The sequence below is a fragment of the Pecten maximus genome, chromosome 2, assembly GCF_902652985.1.
Source record: "Pecten maximus chromosome 2, xPecMax1.1, whole genome shotgun sequence".
Classification (NCBI taxonomy): Eukaryota; Metazoa; Mollusca; class Bivalvia; order Pectinida; family Pectinidae; genus Pecten; species Pecten maximus.
The window spans coordinates 9,875,301-9,893,928 of NC_047016.1; the positions used below are offsets into that span (position 1 = coordinate 9,875,301).

The 18,628-nt window shown below is 36.1% G+C and overlaps 2 protein-coding genes and 1 long non-coding RNA gene across 3 annotated transcripts in view; 1 reads left to right on the plus strand and 2 right to left on the minus strand.

Annotated features, from left to right (window-relative positions):
* LOC117340908 overlaps positions 1 to 5,483 on the plus strand; it is a 60,275-nt gene extending 54,792 nt beyond the window's left edge. The window contains exon 18 of the mRNA XM_033902694.1: positions 1,431 to 5,483. The gene's annotated coding sequence lies outside the window, so the exon portion shown is untranslated. The remainder of the gene's footprint in view (positions 1 to 1,430) is intronic.
* A 1,063-nt stretch (positions 5,484 to 6,546) lies between these two features.
* Positions 6,547 to 18,486, minus strand: LOC117316836 (60S ribosomal protein L28-like). Its single transcript, XM_033871622.1, has 5 exons — positions 18,463 to 18,486; positions 15,583 to 15,678; positions 14,726 to 14,849; positions 7,468 to 7,586; positions 6,547 to 6,670 (listed from the first exon to the last, which is right to left on the minus strand). The coding sequence occupies exons 2-5, from the start codon at positions 15,661 to 15,663 to the stop codon at positions 6,590 to 6,592; spliced, it is 405 nt and encodes a 134-aa protein (XP_033727513.1). The 5' UTR covers positions 15,664 to 15,678; positions 18,463 to 18,486; the 3' UTR covers positions 6,547 to 6,589.
* On the minus strand, positions 8,266 to 10,088 carry LOC117316848. Its single transcript, XR_004530017.1, has 2 exons — positions 9,373 to 10,088; positions 8,266 to 8,838 (listed from the first exon to the last, which is right to left on the minus strand). It is a non-coding gene; the product is annotated as an uncharacterized LOC117316848 (long non-coding RNA).
* Positions 18,487 to 18,628: the final 142 nt, after the last annotated feature.

Genomic DNA, 18,628 nt, shown 5'->3' on the forward strand with positions numbered 1-18,628 from the left:
TTTCTCTGTGATTGGATGATATCAGTGTGAACTTGGTGGTATGACACCGTGTCATGATTCAAATTTCTATTGTTGTGAGTTATAAATTGTTCTTTAAAGCTCACATGCTGTACACCAAATATGTACTTGCCAACACTCGATATTTAGAAGGTACAGATTTTCAATTTTTACCCAGGTTTTAGGCATGCTGAATTGTCAGTCTGTATTGCATGGATTCATAATTTTCTTAATTCAACAAGCCAGACAGAAGGAACAGCTTGAATTATGTTGTTAGATCACTTGCCAGAAGAGTTAAAGAACTTATCTATGGCACGGTGCAGTATCTGTCTGCCATTTATCCATCAATCTTTTCCTTCAAACAACTTCTTCAACTTCTTGGTCAAAGACCAAGAGGTCCAGGGTTATATTGGGCCAAGGGGTATGCTGGGAGGAAGGACATAAAGTTTATTCAAATGAATGACATATACACCTGTACATAATTCCAAGGTCACAGGGGTCAAATGTACTCAAACCTTTCAATGATTTCTTCTATTAACAAATAGAATCAAGGGTGCCACATTAGACCAGTAGTATGCTTGTATGAAGGATTTTAAGTTTGTTTAAGTGTAACAGATTGCAGGATTAATTAAATTTAAATCACTGCCTCCGCTAGGGATCGAACCCGGGACCTCTGGCTTACTAGTCTTACGCTCAACCGATCGAGCTAAGGAGAAGATCTCTCTAGCCGAGCGGTATATTGCGGCTAGTATTTACCAGGGTTACATACTCCCCCTCCAGGAAAGAACTCGTCCTCGAGTTTCCAGGGGTAACAGCGATGCTTTCGCAAGCAGCGATGAATATCATTCCCGAGTCCCTACATGGGCGCCAATGTAACAGATTGCAGGATTAATTAAATTTAAATCACTGCCTCCGCTAGGGATCGAACCCGGGACCTCTGGCTTACTAGTCTTACGCTCAACCGATCGAGCTAAGGAGAAGATCTCTCTAGCCGAGCGGTATATTGCGGCTAGTATTTACCAGGGTTACATAAGGATGTATGGGTCAATGTGTTGACATTTTCAGATGTTTTTTTCTGAATAATCCAGAAGACCAGTATTATGATGTTAGATGTGGTGCATACTTGAAATAAAGGGTATTGGTCAAATTAATTAGCTTTAAAAGTCACTCATGAAGCAAGTCTTGAAAGTCTGTTGAACACTGGTCAGCGATACAGGTCCAATGAGCCTGTTGCTTAATGGTTGTAAGGACTTGAAGAACCTTTTTGAGACTTGAAATTTGAATATACTTAAAATCATCCATGGAAATTTTGTATGGTTGGTAACTATGACACTATGCTTGTTACGGCCATCACTTGTTGAAAGTTCTCTGATACATGTGTATAATACTAGGCAGTACGTACATTATAATAATGTTGTGATTGATTATTACAGGAGTATGAGGACGCTCTAAACCAATCACTTAATTTGACAGAAGAAATTGATGACCTCACAACCAAGATGATGAGTACAGTTCGAGGTGAGCTGAAGCGGGCAAAGAAACACAAAGATTTCGGTTCCTCTGTATGGTGAAATGTGGTCTTCTGTCTATGGTGATCTTCCATCGACTCATTAGGAAGTATAGATGGTAGTAGGTACCATCAGTAGGACTGCAGGTCTAAATTGACTACAGTAGAATGATGTACTCATTATCTATCTCTGTATTAAGAGACTGCCCTGCTACATTAGAAAAAAAACGTTCTTCCATACATTTCTTACAAGAGAATGATGTTGCACTGCCTGATAACAGATCTATACACATCTCTGGATGTCTACATGAACATTATAGGACCGTGGTCACTTTGCCTTCAGTTAGGTACATAGTGTGTAGCCTTGTTGTGTTGGTGTAGGGCTCTGTAAAGACTGCAGTGTATTGATGGTGTGTGCTTAGTTCAATGTTGAGCACAACAGAGGTTTGGATAGAGAGGAGATGTTGATTGGTCTCACAGAGCATTCCAAAAATGTATCGGTGTAGATGTGGATAATGCTGAGTGAAATAGTGAAACATACAAAGTTGATGAGAACAATACTCTGAACATGGAAAACAACTAGAGAATATATAAGTTAATATTTACAGACTGCCATATTTGTTGAGAATGTAGTGTGCATGATGTATTCATGTAAACATGAATTGAAAGAGGTATTATAAGGTAAAAAGTGTATTTACAATACAGTTGGGCAACACAACCACTGGACGGTTTCATTAAGGTTTGATTGTATGGTCAGTGAAATTGTTCTCTCTCCTTTTCCCAAGAAGTGTTGAAATAAATTTACTATTTGCCTGAACTTTGGTTAAGTGCAATGAGCAATATGTAAGGGCCAGAGTGAGTCTGTGAGGAGATAAACATTTTGTCCCATCTACTCTACTCTACACTCTACAGAGGTGTAAAACCTGCAAAAGATTTCCATTTTATTAAAGTTATATGTATGACTAACTTATCTTCAGTTCAGAGGACAAGATCAGTATTACCAACTTAAATTGCCGTCCAAGTTTACACATACCAGTTGTATTCATCTAATAATGTTATATTTGTCCTCTACTGAGGTGTACATTAGAATATTTATGGTATACCAGTAAGATAGTATCTGTTATATAACATACCTACAAAGCCAGTACCATGAAGAAGGAAGTTTGCTTGGTGTTCATAAATAAATACATATATGTATGTAGTGAGGGGAAGGGCAGTTTTTGTGTCCTTTATCATCTACATCTTTTTCTGGAATCTACAATACAGCTGTGAAAACTGTTTTAGACTTTATCACTCATATGTTTTTACCTCTCCTCAAAAATCCATTCCTAATTTAACAACAAGATACATTAAAAGTTGTATTAATTGAAATCCCTTATAATTTATGTTGTGCTTGCAATTGCCCTTAAACTTCTTTGTATAATAAAACTTAATTAACTCATGCCTTTTGAAAATATTACCTAGCTAATACCAGTAAAAAAAGAAATCTTAACATCTGGGTTTTTTTTTGAATTTATTTATTTTCCAATATTCTGATTGTGATCTTTTGTGGCTGTTGTGACTGTAAGTGATAATTAAATTAACATTTTTATTATACTTGAATTCCTATCATTGTGAAGAAGAATGTGTAATATAAACTAGCTTTTTCATTAAACATTGAATTACTTCAATGTATATACAGAATACCTCAATTGTGTAGCTGTGTATGGAATCTTGGTTATAGACTTTAGCTGGTGCATGTAAATAGATTTTTTATATCATTTGTAAATTAGAACATGTATTTTGTGTTATATAGTAAGCATTACATATTATGCTGTATCGTAAGTATATATTGTATATAGAATATGGTACCAATTAATCATGTGATGAATTAGTTATAACACCATTTCATCACTGAATGTGAAATAAAATCAAATTGTATTATATTTACTCACATAGAACCATTTTAGCTTTGGTACTATAAACATACAATTTGGTATTTTTGCAAACAAACATTATTAACTGAAGTAATCTCTACAGATGAGTGTTATTTTAACCTGAGCACAAACCGTAACTGTTTAATCATTTTATAGTATGATACTTCAAAGTAAAATACAGTTCGTATAATTTTTGCCACATTGGTATCATACAAAGATTAATAATTGTATCTTATCTTAACGTGACGGAGAGCCCCAGGTTTTATACGTTGTGAATAAGTCTATATATGGCAGTCATATAATGAAGGACATGCTGAACAATATTTATATATAATTACCCTCCAAGAGATTGCATTACTGTGATATAAATTGTATTTGTAAGTGATTTGTATCATACCTTACTGGCATATTATTTACACATCAGTTTATTTTATTTGTGATATGTAGCAAACATGATCAAACATACTAGTACTGTGATTGACATTTATAATTTTACATAGTTTATATCCGTCCCACCAATTAGCTCCGTCGAGTGTTGTATCCGTCCCCATTAGTCCCACCAATTAGCTCCGTCGAGTGTTTTATCCGTCCCCATTAGTCCCACCAATTAGCTCCGTCGAGTGTTGTATCCGTCCCCATTAGAATCTACTGGCACAAAACAGTTGTAAGAAGCTCATTACCGTTTACATTTTTTTTACATATATTTTATTTAATATGTACATTCTATTTGATTACATAAGTTTATACATTTAGCACAGAAATGATTTTACTTTTTACAAAATGTTCAATTCTTTTCATGTATTTTTCTGTACCAAAAGTTTTATAGCTACATCCTTTTAAGTAGTAATTTTATATTGTAGATTAAATACTTAAACTGTATCATGAAAAAAACGATTTTAGAAGTACAAATCTTTTAATCAGATTTAAGGTAGTTATATAATATAAGTTCTGAATATACACCTTTTGATAACCTCCTTATGCAGACAGAATATTTGCCTGAAAAATGTGTTAAATACGGTCAGAATTAAAATATTTTTTATTGGAAAAAAATGATTTCAATAATCTAGCAATTAATATCAGTTACGGAACCAATCTCCGCAATGTATACAAATATTTTGGTCGTTTAGGTCTAGAGAGCGATACCATACACACATCATGATTACACAAATCTTGCCATTTAACAGTTTCTCAAATATTCTTTAAGAAAGGAATAGTTACCTCCCTTGATAGTTTTTCTTGGAAATCTTCAAGTGGATCAATTTTGGTAGGTATGTAACTTGATATCTTGGGTTTTATTTTGATATTATGTGATATGTAATTGTAATAGCAATATTTCATTGGAAATCATTTTGAAATGGGGTCGAGTTGTCGCCATGTTCAAAAGCATTTCATAACACAAGTTTATGGAGTCAAAACTAAATGTTTCTAGTTAGAAACAAAGATGATGCCTCTTCTACAAATCGATTTAATGCTTCTGAAATCATTACTTTTACAAATAATGTTTGTATTATCCAATAAAATTGATATTCACAAAGGTATAGAAATAATATATCTATAACTAATGATAGTCCTTTCAATTGAACCTGTAATTTCAATATATTGTAAACATACATAATTATTTAATCAGTCTTGTTTCTACTACTTTTGAGGCTTAACAAATTTGCACTTAAAATGTGTTGTATGCTTTATAACAATAGTGCAAGTACACAATTCATCCAACTGTGTATTTGTTAAAACCACTAAAGTTTAAGGATTCCAAATGTGTATGCTCCCAATATTATATAATTTGTTATGAGTTTGGGACTTTACATGTACTCGTTATCTATAAGGTATCTGAGAGTAAGAACTGTAATATAGTCTTGCACTTTGTATTCAGTTGGTATAGAAGTGTTGTATGGATGGGTCCTCGCACTATTGTATTCCTGGTGTTTACCATAGGCATACAGACAACAAATTGTGATATTGCTTTGTCTGACCATTAAGAGGATAATTTTTTTTTTTTTTAAACCTGTGCATACATGATTACTAAGCAGTCACAATTAAAATATATTTATGTACAATAATTTGTAGTTTGTCATTATTAAATTAAAAAAATGGCATAAAAATGAAGTATATCGTCATTATACTTAGAGTCTAGGGAATATGAGAGAGTAGGGGACATGTATTGTATCATGACTAGACAATGTGTTGTGGTAGGGAACTTGTATTATTATATCGTGACTAGACAATGGGTTGTGGTAGGGGACTTGTATTGAATCACTAGACAATGTGTTGTGGTAGGGGACATGTATTGTATCATGACTAGACAATGTGTTGTATTGAATCACTAGACAATGTGTTGTGGTAGGGGACATGTATTGTATCATGACTAGACAATGTGTTGTGGTAGGGGACATATATTGTATTATGACTAGACAATGTGTTGTGGTAGGGGACTTGTATTGTATCATGTCTTGACAATGTGTTGTGGTAGGGGACTTGTATTGAATCACTAGACAATGTGTTGTGGTAGGGGAGATGTATTGTATCATGACTAGACAATGTGTTGTGGTAGGGGACATATATTGTATTATGACTAGACAATGTGTTGTGGTAGGGGACTTGTATTGTATCATGTCTTGACAATGAGTTGTGGTAGGGGACTTGTATTGAATCACTAGACAATGTGTTGTGGTAGGGGACATGTATTGTATCATGTCTTGACAATGGGTTGTGGTAGGGGACATATATTGTATCATGACTAGACAATGGGTTGTGGTAGGGGACATGTATTGTATCATGACTAGACAATGTGTTGTGGTAGGGGACATGTATTGTATAACGACTAGACAATGTAATGGAAATGAGATATGTATATATGAAATCAAAACTTGACCATGCTCGTTCTGAGAGAACGTATTAATTTTTTCAGGCATTTGACATCAAACTAACCATTTGATACAGAATTTGTATCTGTAAGTGGAACTACAACAAAAAGCTATCCACTGATAATTGGTCGTAGCCACAGAACCTGTTTGTATACCCTTGACAAGTGTAGAATCCAAAGTCTACATATATGCAACCATGGACACAAAACTGTGTTCCTGATCATCAGAAATAACCTTATAAACCACTAAAAGCCTCAAATTTCTTTTCCACGTTTATTAGCCGCTATGTACACTTGAATTGTCTAACTCTTTGTTTTTCTTGTTGACTTGACAACCACAGGTTTCTGGCTCTTAAGGAGGGCACTAGCACGGCGGATGGCAGCCTACAACAAAGAATCATATTTAACATTAGAGAAAGCTACACTGCACATGTATAGCCCACACATAATATCGTATCATGTTAATTATTAAAAAAACATTGTTTTCTTATCACATCTTCAATAACATACAAACTTCATTATGTCTGAACTTTGATACAGAAGATGTTCAGTTTAACTTAAGTTATGTATGAACTTCATTCCAGATTACCTTTGGTTTATACATGTAAACTTAGTAGGAGAAAACTTTACTAGTCACCAAACAATCAACGTTATATGCGTGTTTTGGGAAGCTGCAGTATGCTCGAGTCTGTCTCCTTGTGATAGTGCGAAACTAATGTTGACTTAAACATGTAGTGCCACCTCACTGCCGCATTCTGCCGAAGACACCCAGCAGGACTCACAAACCCCTCACATACCAACAACAGACAAACAAATTGTCCCACTTCCAAAATGTTGCATGAGTGCTAATTAAGTAGTAGAAACTACTATTTTTAGAGACTCTGGTATGTCCCGCCCTCGGAACAGATCCTAAAGCCTTCCCCACAGGGGCGAATGCTCAACTAAAGGCCACAGGTGATGTAGTGTCAAGGGAGACATGAGGAAGAAGAAAGTTTAGAAAGAAGAGAAAAGATGGATTCCACATTCAGCCTCTAACAAACATGCAAAGGAGAAGCAGGTAAAATTCTTACACACTTCCTGCAGGGACATATTGAATTAAGGCAATTGCCTGGTTAAGAAAACAATCAGCAGACATCCACACCCCACACTATATAAAAAATAACTGATGAACCCTAACATACCATCTTCAGGTCCTTCCTGTATCTGTTGTTACCGACAGTCTTCCTGATGGTGCCCAGCACACGCCTTGGATCTCTCTTCAGCTCCATTTTGGAGTAGTTCTTATTGGGCTTCCTCCATCCTGCAAAAAAAAAAAAAAAAATGAAGTTCTATCATAGTTATCCACAAAGACAAATATGCAGCTTTTTAATTTTCCAAGTACAGTTGCAATGTAATACCGACACGCATGGTGACCCGACCCTCTTACCGAGCCCCAGGCCAGGGCAGCTACAGTAATTATAGGCTAACAGGTGGTAGGGGTCTTTTGTTTGTATACTCAGGCCAGGGTTGTGGTGGTCCTTTGTTTGTATAATCAAGCCAGAGTCGATGTGTCTGAATTTTCCGGGGATTTTATGAGGGATGACTGCCGAGAGCAGAAGATGGCTGACAGAAATCGGTCGCTATAGAAAACAAATTAGCGACCGCCGTTCCGAAATCACCGGTCGTTAGCCACATTAGACAGGTAGTCGCTATACAGAGGGTCGTTATATAGTAAAACAGGGATCACCACAATTTCAAAATGATGGGTGGAGGAAAAATTTTTGACAATTTTTTCTGAACATGTACTTTTGTGGATGTCATGCAGCCTCGCGGTGCGATGTTTCGAGAAACATCATCAATTATGACATTAAGAATAGAGATTTAATTCTAAATAAATATGCATTTTAATCATTTGCTCACTCTATGCCATATATATCGTGTAAATTAAAACAAAATAACAGCTTATACCATTACTTTAAAAAACTACAAACATACATTCCTCATTTAAACAATCATCAATTTATTTTCACAAAACCATTTCAATCTCAATTCCAATTCGCTGTTCTTTAATATAACATTGAATAAAACAAACTCAAATAGCATCTTTTACTGTTATAAATATGATAAACATTCACACCCAAGATCATATTGCATTGTCAAGTATTATAAGTTAAAACATTTCAATTATTAATTTCATAAATTGCACTATAATATTATCAGTGAACATATTAATAGCAACTATTATATCTATGATACAGCATCTACAAATCAAACTCAATGGCAACTTTTACTGGACATAATATAAGAATATATAAAGTATTTAAAGCAATGCACAAGCCACAATATAATTTCAATTAAGATATCAATTCAACACAGTCACTATAATTTTCTCCTGAAAATAGTCTTCACTATATATGAACAATTGAAGCCAAACACAATTTGTCTCTCCAAATGACATGAACATTCTGCTGTTGCACAGTCCCTTCTAGAATGAAGCAGCTTTCTTGTAGGGAACTTTCTGGGTAAACACCATCATCAGAGAGTTCAAGATCCTCTGAGAGAGCCTGTTCCTGCTGGTGGTAATAAATAAATAAATAAATAAATATTTTTGAAAAGCTTAATGAATCTTATTGTGGTCATTACCATATTATAATTATGAACTTCTTATTCCTACAAATTTGTAATAAGCAAAACAATTAAAACCATCAATAAATCTTTGGGAAAAAAAAAACCCAAAAAAAAACAAATTAATTATATTTTAACAAATTAAATATAATCAAATTAGTACATATTCATTACAAATGTACATGTTATTTTTTAATTACAGTGTATATACTTGAGGTGCTAATTCACTTATCTTTATTTAATTATAATTAAAGAAAATCAAAAACCTAGATAACACTTATCAAATAATAAATAGAGAGATACATTAGGAGAGATTCTGAGATTATTTATATTATTGGACGTTTCGAGATCGTTTTTGGAAGGGAGATCACTCTAATAGTACTTTCTAAAAATAGCACGTGACAAGAAAACCAATGCACGAAATATTCATTAGATTATTATCATTATCTAGCAAATCAAATATAGGCTAATTGTAAGCTTACCTTGGTCATCTTCATACACAATTAATCCATGCACATTTCTGTAGCCGTGGCTTGCGCGATATATCAGATTTCAGTCTGTTGGCTGCAGGTTTTCTAGATCGGTTGTCGCGATCGCATGTCGTTCACATGGTGTTCCAAAAAAGGAGCTGATACTCCTCTCTTCATGGTGACATTGCCATAAAGTTTTCAAAAATGTATCCATGCTTCTCAAACATCGGCTTAGGTATTGATATTATCAGTTTGATTATCCCAGCTGAATATTAATTCTTGTGAAAAAAAAAATCTTATCGGACCGTCGGTTTTTCCGATGTAGACGATGGTAACATTTTCTCTGATGTCCCGATCGACTGAAACCATACAATCACATCTGTTCCGATGGTCAGAACAGTACACCTACTATTAATTAATTATCACCATCGATATAGGTGTGATCAAGAGATCAGTCAACCGTATCAAAACATAACGGTGAGGCACCTTACCGAGATCGCAATTCGTCAATTAGGCCTAGTTCACCTGTAAAAACAGGGGCCATAGGTAATGAGTATCGGACGCTATAGAAACGGGTCAGTTTTCTGCTTGGAATCGATACAAAATAGGGGTGTTAGGTAACAATTACATGCGTGGCGGATCGAGTGAATTTGGTTGTGTAAGCGTGGCGGGTACCCAGCTAAGGGTGGCGGGCCGCCACGTTAAAACAGGCAATGGTGATCACTGGTAAAATCTCACGGGGAATGTTAAAACCGGTCGTTATAGACAGGCAGTCGTTATATACAGGGGGTCGTTAGAGCAGGTTTGACTGTAGTAATTTATATAAATTATGACCTTTAAATTTTGACCCTATAACCTTTACAAATGGCCACCAAAATCCAACTTTATGAACTTAGTACCAAAGTGTTTTTACTATGGGCAGAATTATGTACAAATAAACAAAGATATATTATTGTCAAGGTCTTGGGGTTTGATACAAGCAGAAATTATAGCACTGGTATGATATCAAAATTTATTATCTAACACATCAATTTTATGCAATAGATTCAATTTGACATGGGGAAGAACAAAGTGTGGTATCAAGAATTAACAAGAATTGGACAAAGTTAAATTCCAGTCAGGCATTTGATCAAAGTGTATACATAAAATGCCATACTTTATGGAGACCAATAAGGAAGACTGATGATTTATTTTAAAGCCTAAAATAAGGGAGATTTGTGTGTATTAACATGAATATTAATATTTTTACTCAATTTCAAAGCAATAACATAATTTTGAAAGTCATAAAGAATATTGATATTTATTGGAGATATTAATCATATTATATGAAATTAACAAAAAAGTTGTATAGCAAAACAAGAGGCCCATGAGCCTTAAGTTTCACCTAAGTTTTGAAATATTTCTGTAAATGTGACCCTTTTTGAACCCGCTTATCAGTCCCTGGGGGCCAATAATTGAATGCCAGCAAACTGCCTTCCAAAACTGCAAACTCCAATAGAAATGGCACAAAATCTAATTTCCCTATATATTCTACAGTAATGTGTACCTCCTCAAAAGGGGCAAACATGAGATTCCAGGGTCATGAAATTCACAATATTCACCTTTCTGGCCACACTCATTAGTCCCTGGGGTCAGTCAGGGCCAACATGTGCATACCATAAAACTGTCATCCCATGTTTTTAATGCTAACAAAGTTAGAATGAATTCCAATAGAAATGAAACAAATGACGTTCTAAAACTTGATTTTCCAATATAAAACAACAGTAAAGTCTACCCCCTCCCCAGGGGAAAACGCGACACCACAGGGTCATGAAATTCTCAATTTTGGTAAAATCTTAAGACCACTCTATCTGTGAAGAGTAGTTTATTCTTCTATATCTGGAAATGGAGAATAAGATATTTGAAATTTTAGTATTGACCCTTTTTGGCCATGCCCATCAGGCTCCTGGGGGTAGAGACCACATGATTCACAATTTTGGTTGCCATTTGGCCATGAAAGCTTTCAGTTAAATTTCATTGAATTTGGTTCAGCGATTTTGGAAAAGAACTTGAAAATGTAAATTGTTTACCACACACCACACAGTACAAAAGACGATTGGAATAGGTCACCTGAGACTTCATCTCAGGTGAGACTTCATCTCAGGTGAGACTTCATCTCAGGTGACCTCAAATCAAATTACCTGGTAGTATACATTTTGATAATCTAAAATTTATTTACTTTTATTTTTACTTAACACAAAAAGTTTTAAAGCTTTGTGCATGTTACATAAAAGTATTTGAAAAGTTACATGCAGGTGAAGATTAAGACAAGCTTGTTCAATTATTTGTTTGGATTTTCCTGAAAATGTGAAAACTCCTTACTGAGGTAACACATCTGCAGTTGTAACTAGAATTATGTCAGTCCGACATTCAAGCCGCCAACATTTTAACTGCTCTAGAAATTAAAACTAACATGAAATGTGTTTACCCCATTTTTCACATACAATAACTTGAATTAGATGCTTTATCGTCCTTACAGCAACCTGGATCAATTTAATCTATTGTATGATGTAAACAAGAGGCCCATGGGCCTTAACGGTCACCTGAGATTTGAATTATTTCAGTTTATTTAATTGACCCTTTTTGCCCCCCCCCCCCCCCCCCCTCTCTATCAGCCCCTAGGGTCAGTCAGGGCCAACATATGCATATTAAAAAATGTGATTTACCTATATAAACTATAGTAACACGTCAATGGTGACAATGTTTACAAAATTAGAATGAATTCCAATAGAAATAAAAGTCAAAAATGTTATTTCCCTATATAAATTTTAGTAAAGTTTAGCCCCACCCCAGGGGCAAACTTGAGACCCCAGGGTCCTGAAATTCACAATTTTGGTAAAGAACCTTCAAACCAAGCCATCTATGAAGTGTATTTGATTCCAGCATATCTGAGAGTAGAGAAGAAGATTTTTGAAGTTTTAGTCAATTTGGCCCTTTTTAGCCCCGCCCATCAGCCCCTGGGGGTCAGTCAGGGCCAACATGTGCATGCCATCAAACTGTCATCCCATGCTGACAATGTTTACAAAATTAGAATGAATCCCAATAGAAATAAAATAAATTAAAGTCAAAAATGTGATTTCCCTATATAAACTATAGTAAAGTATAGCCCCTCCCCAGGGGCAAACTTGAGACCCCTGGATCATGAAATTTACAATTTTGGTAAAGCACCTTAAGACCCTTCCATCTATGAAGAGTGTTTGATTCCAGCATATCTGAGAGTAGAGAAGAAGATTTTTGAAGTTTTAGTCAATTTGGCCCTTTTTAGCCCCGCCCATCAGCCCCTTGGGGTCAGTCAGGGCCAACATGTGCATGCCATCAAACTGTCATCTCATGCTGACAATGTTTACAAAATTAGAATGAATTCCAATAGAAATAAAATAAATTAAAGTCAAAAATGTGATTTCCCTATATAAACTATAGTAAAGTTTAGCCCCTCCCCAGGGGCCAAACGTGAAACCCCTGGGTCATGAAACTTACAATTTTGGTAAAGCACCTTAAGACCCTTCCATCTATGAAGAGTGTTTGATTCCAGCATATCTGGGAGTAGAGAAGAAGATTTTTGAAGTTTTAGTCAATTTGGCCCTTTTTAGCCCCGCCCATCAGCCCCTTGGGGTCAGTCAGGGCCAATATGTGCATGCCATCAAACTGTCATCTCATGCTGACAATGTTTACAAAATTAGAATGAATTCCAATAGAAATAAAATAAATTAAAGTCAAAAATGTGATTTCCCTATATAAACTATAGTAAAGTTTAGCCCCTCCCCAGGGGCAAACGTGAAACACCTGGGTCATGAAATTTACAATTTTGGTAAAGCACCTTAAGACCCTTCCATCTATGAAGAGTGTTTGATTCCAGCATATCTGAGAGTAGAGAAGAAGATTTTTGAAGTTTTAGTCAATTTGACCCTTTTTGGCCCCGCCCCTCAGGCCCCTGGGGGGTGGGGACCATATAATTTACAATTTTGGTTGACCTTTAGCTATAGAAGCTTCCTGCAAAATTTCATAGAATTTGGTTTGTGGGTTTTGGAGAAGAAGTTGAAAATGTGAATTGTTTACGGACGCACGACGGACGACGCACGACGGACGACGGACGACGCACGACGACGGACAAAAGGGGATTAGAATAGGTCACTTGAGACTTTGTCTCAGGTGACCTAAAAACATTGTCTTATCCAAGAATGAGTACATCATGTGCATGAATTATTATGGTTTCCAGATCGAAGTAATGCACAATACCTAACCAGGGAAATAGATACGATACAGTTACGTCCTTGACCTAACAAATAACTTTGTAATATAAAAGAAAAAAAAAAATGGTTTGCTAATGTTTTATGGGATCAAATTTGAAAATGTTATGTATAGGAAAATACAAAATAGAACAAATTTTCATCACAACTTTATCTTCACCACTACTGCCCATAAAACAATCTTAACAAGGGCAACACAAAGCATAGCAAATCACATGTACCTCGTGACCTTGACCTTTGACCTCGGATGTTGAGAATGAATCTGTCCTCTGTCCATAAGTCATATGTGTACCAAGTTTGATCAAGATGTGCCTAATGGTTTAGTCTCGATCGCGTTCACAACAAAAGTATGACGCACGGAACCACGGCGGTGTTACTATACCCCTAGCTTTGTGTAGGTTTAATGAAGTGACTTCATATGACATATCTATATTATAGAGTAGGATAATTATTAGGACTGACAATAAATCATCATTGTACATAATTTCACATGGATGCTCATGAAATGAAAGCACACACAGAATAAAAAGTAAATACCTTGTTCATGCTGTCAGCTAAAAGACCAAATACTATCTAATTAAACTATTATAGGTTATGGACTTTATCATCCTGGTTTCAGTGCATGTGCTCAGGAACGGAAACAACTGTGTAAAATAAGCACTTGAAAACTTGACGTATACAAGCGTTGGTGTGATCTACCGCTTCAGTTTATCGTTACCAAGCTCACATCAGGTATGTGTGATTGCTTTGTTGCCCCCCCATGGTAAGTAGAATAATTTTCACTCAAGAAAAGAAAAACAAAGAGGAATGGATACATGCTTCATAGCTATTAACTACTACATACGTTGAACCACTACTTCTATCTACACCTCACAACTTCTATCTTCAGACCTCTAATCAACCTTTGGTATGTAACCTGCGTGCGCACCCCCACATGTGTCTACACCTCAACTTCCGCCAAGACAAAATTAATAAAGCCCACTAGGTGGCTTTACACATTGCCATAATATCCTTTTGACAAAAGAATTAATTGAAATATCACAGTTGTTGACCGACAGAAAACAGACTAATATGTGTACCTTGGTTTTTTCGTGTAACCATGACAACACCCTTGCCATCCTTGGCTGGCTCTACACCAATCGTCTTGCGCTGAACAATTCCGTTGTAGCGGAATGAGTTGATAGCCTTCAAATTGTTGGGTTCCTGAAATGCAATTCGGTTACATTGATAATTTTTACAATGGTGGATTGATAAATAATAATAGATTTAAATTAATGGTTCTTAAAGTTACAAATGTATTAACCAAAGTGTTATCTAACTGAAATTAGTTTTAACATCAGAAATAAATGATGGGGTAAACCTCAGTCCTGTTATATGAACTTACTTCAGAAGAAGACCTGTATGTTATTTGTAATCTTCAAGAACAGAATGATGACCTCTTCTGATAAAACGAACATAAATGGTCGCTTGAAAATACCTGTCATTTATTTTTAACAACATATATGTAATCAATTTTCCAACTTTTACTACTGTTAACAGTAAATACTTAAAGTAGTTTGAAATTTTCACTTCATTCCAAATATAAAATTCATACATCATCAACTAAAGGCTGTTTGAAGGATTTGAGAGATTTATGAACCATGTCAGATTTCCAATTCAAACTGTAAATTTGACCAATTTGGGAGAAAAAAAAAAGAAAAAAAGAAGTCACATTTCATTTGTGCCAAATAGATCATGCAGTTTCAATGATTGACATAGCTTTTCACATGCATGCTAAAAAGGCCTTTCTGAATTGATCAAATCTTCAATTTCCTTATCCCCCCCCCCCCCCCCCCATATTTATATTTGTTTGTCTATAGCAGATATTAGTTTGGGCTGGTGGGATTTTAGTGTCTACTAGCCCTTGGATAGTAATAAGAATTTTGTTTTACTGTACCATGCTAAAAGTTCTCTTGTTTCCCTTCAGCAGGAAACAGGAGTTGTTCCTGATGATGGCCCATTGTACATCGGCTGACATGGTGACTTCTTGAATCTGTAAAAACAAAACATCAGATATAGAAAATAAATTAACTTCCTCCATTCATCTAATTTGTTGAAATCTGCAAAGATGTAAAATCTATACCCCAAGCAGAGACTTAGAACAAACTCATACATGTGTGACAGTTAAAGGAGCGGGTTGGTGTGGCTTGTACATATAGTGTTTAATACATGCTCTATCACTCAGCTGATCAGCATGCTTTTCTGGCTTAGGATTGTTTGCTGGGATTTATTACACTGTGAACAGCCTGGATCATTTTGAGGCAGGGTCTCTTTGTAGTAGCTGGCGACTACCTCAATGAACAATATACAGGAGGCATATCATATGCTATCCAGATCAATTAGGGTAAAGTTCTTTGCCCAAGGACACAACCATGATAGCAGTCTGTGATGCTAACATTTTCAAGCACTAGTCAGGACAAGCAAAATGCAGTGTTTATTATGAAAATTATATTGAAATTCAAGGATTTTCCACTAATCCGAACCAAAAATTACTAGTCATGGGCATAGGACTAGTGTCTAAAGTCGCAGACTGATGATAGCACAGACCAGCCTGTTTCTCAGCTTCCCGAGAAACACAAACTAATATAACAGATACTGAGCGTCTGGCCATGCACCTTGCAATTGAGAACACCCAGAGAAGAGCTATGTTTACAACTAGCATAGACGTAGAGAAACGGTCTGCATAACCAACATAACATCTCTGAACTAGGAATCCTTAACCATTGAAAAACAAAAGCCAGAATACTCATGCTCTATAAAATTATACATAATCATGTGGCTATTGATCCAACACCTTACCTCAAGTGATAGAACAAGAGGTGCACATAAACTCAAATATCCTCATACACAAATCTTTTACATTCACTTTGCACCATCATCGATTGGTACTTTTTACCAGCATCTCTAGCGCAGGATCCAGACCTGGACTCTTTTAGGTCTGCCCTGGCTAGCTATAGCTACAATCTACCTTAAATTCATTGTTTTTATCTTTTAGTATATATAAAATCTTGGCTTAATCTACTTACATGCCACCTCCCTGGGACAATTGCACTCAAACCTTGGAGTCTGTCCCTTATCTTGAAGGAAGACCTCAGATCTTTAAGTTTAACTAGTACTGAGGTTACTTGCCCAGCACTCTAACCGACTGAGCTATCACAACTCAGGAGGTAGCGCTGTGGGTTATCACCTGGTTGGATTCCCGTTGGGGCACTCAGCAGTAACAAGTTTTAATTCCCCCGTTCTTTCAAACATGTATAACAACTGTGGGTTGGGAATTTGTGCCAGACCTTTGTGGTCCAAGTACTGTTTGATAACAAGTTTTCTGAGAATGATAAGTTGTATACTAATTACTTATGGAATGAAAAATGGACCTCCAGGAATCACAAAACAAATTTTAAATACAACATATTCTTGTGTGCTGCTGCGAGGCAATCAATTGTTTTCTGTTACACTGTGTAAGGTCACTGGGCAAATCCCGTGTGTTGGAAAAGTGATATCCATGGTTGAAAACATAAGCATTTATATATATATATATGAAATAGGAATTCAAAGGAGTAATGAAAAATACCCTGCCCGCACTTGGGCTCGAACTAGCGATTTCTCTCTCTCAAGGCAAACATCCTACCACTAAGTTAAAGGGAAATCACCGCTAGTCTGAGCTAGTAAGGTGACCTTATACTCTCTACTCTTACATGTGATTAATCTGAAGGGTTCTGATGTTAAAATTGCCTTTAAAGGTGCCTGGTGGTATCTGCATAGCAAGATCGTTACTGTAGAGAATTCGGACTTGTGATACATATTGTGCAAGAATTATTTAATATAAATACATTTGGGTGTCATTTGAGCCCGGACCCTCGAGAGTCAGCAAGTATGTACGAGTAACTCGGACCCGTGACAGTTCTATTGATATGCGAGACGTTATAAGTGGTCTGACATGGGTTGACACTAACTTAGTTGCCTTGACAGACCGCTGGGCTGCCAGGTTTTGAAATGAGGCAGCCCGGGCTGCCAATGGTGAAACCCGGCCCTCCTAGGGGATTTGGGGGAAGGTCCCTAAAATGCAGTTTCCTGCAGTCTAGTTTATTCTGAGCATAAACATATTAGATCTTACACCAACAGGTTTTATATAAACAGTTTTGAAAATAAAATTATTGAAGCAAACGAGGACAATTTTAGCTGGACATAAACACTGAAAATGTTGGCAGCCCACAGGGCTGCTTGTCTGGACATTCTGGCAGCCCGACCAGATTTCAGGCCGCCCAGGGCTGCCGGGCTACTGTTAGTGTCGATCTCTGGGCCATATAAATCATATGCATCGGTTTGTAAATTTAGTATTCGCATTCCATTAATAAAACTTTGTTTGGGTTTTACGGCCCATCGACATCTAGGGTAATTAGGAAAAGAACTCAATATTCACAAGCTGGTTAAAGTTTCTAGTATTCCCGATATGATCACCATAATATTAAATCACATAGCCTAATTGTGACATGACATAATTCTGTTCGCAATGTATGTCCCTAGGTCAAGTCGGTCATTAACCGATAGAAATTGCCACACGTTCCAAAAAAAAAACATGTGCATGAAACCGGGGGAGCTGCTACCCAAATGTGTTTCGATGGCATCGAGAGGGTTTTGATACAGCAATAATGAATTATTTTAAACATCATTGTCGCTAAAAGAGTTTTATGTGTTTGATTTATTAATTTGAAACATTTTGGTTGAGATATTTTAAGTAATCTGCCAATAGAAATGAAGAAGCAAAGGAAAGCATGGTCACCTCAGGAAGTTACAGCGAGAAAGAGAGTAAGAAAGTAGTTCGTGAGTGAGAACTGATAAAAATGATCACACCAATTATTTGGAAATGTATTTATTTTTTGTGTATACAGGTATGGTATCTTTCAAAATAGATTAAATATCATTCGATTGTCCAATTCAATAATGAG

What these genes read in the sequence shown, in the direction of transcription:
- LOC117316836 (XM_033871622.1), bottom strand. Translation starts at nt 15,663, where the DNA reads ATGTCAGCCGATGTACAATGGGCCATCATCAGGAACAACTCCTGTTTC. An exon ending in GGTTACACGAAAAAACCAAG is followed by an intron (nt 7,587 to 14,725) that starts GTACACATATTA and finishes TTTTTTTTGCAG; the next exon opens with GATGGAGGAAGCCCAATAAG. An exon ending in ACAGGAAGGACCTGAAGATG is followed by an intron (nt 6,671 to 7,467) that starts GTATGTTAGGGT and finishes TCTTTGTTGTAG; the next exon opens with GCTGCCATCCGCCGTGCTAG.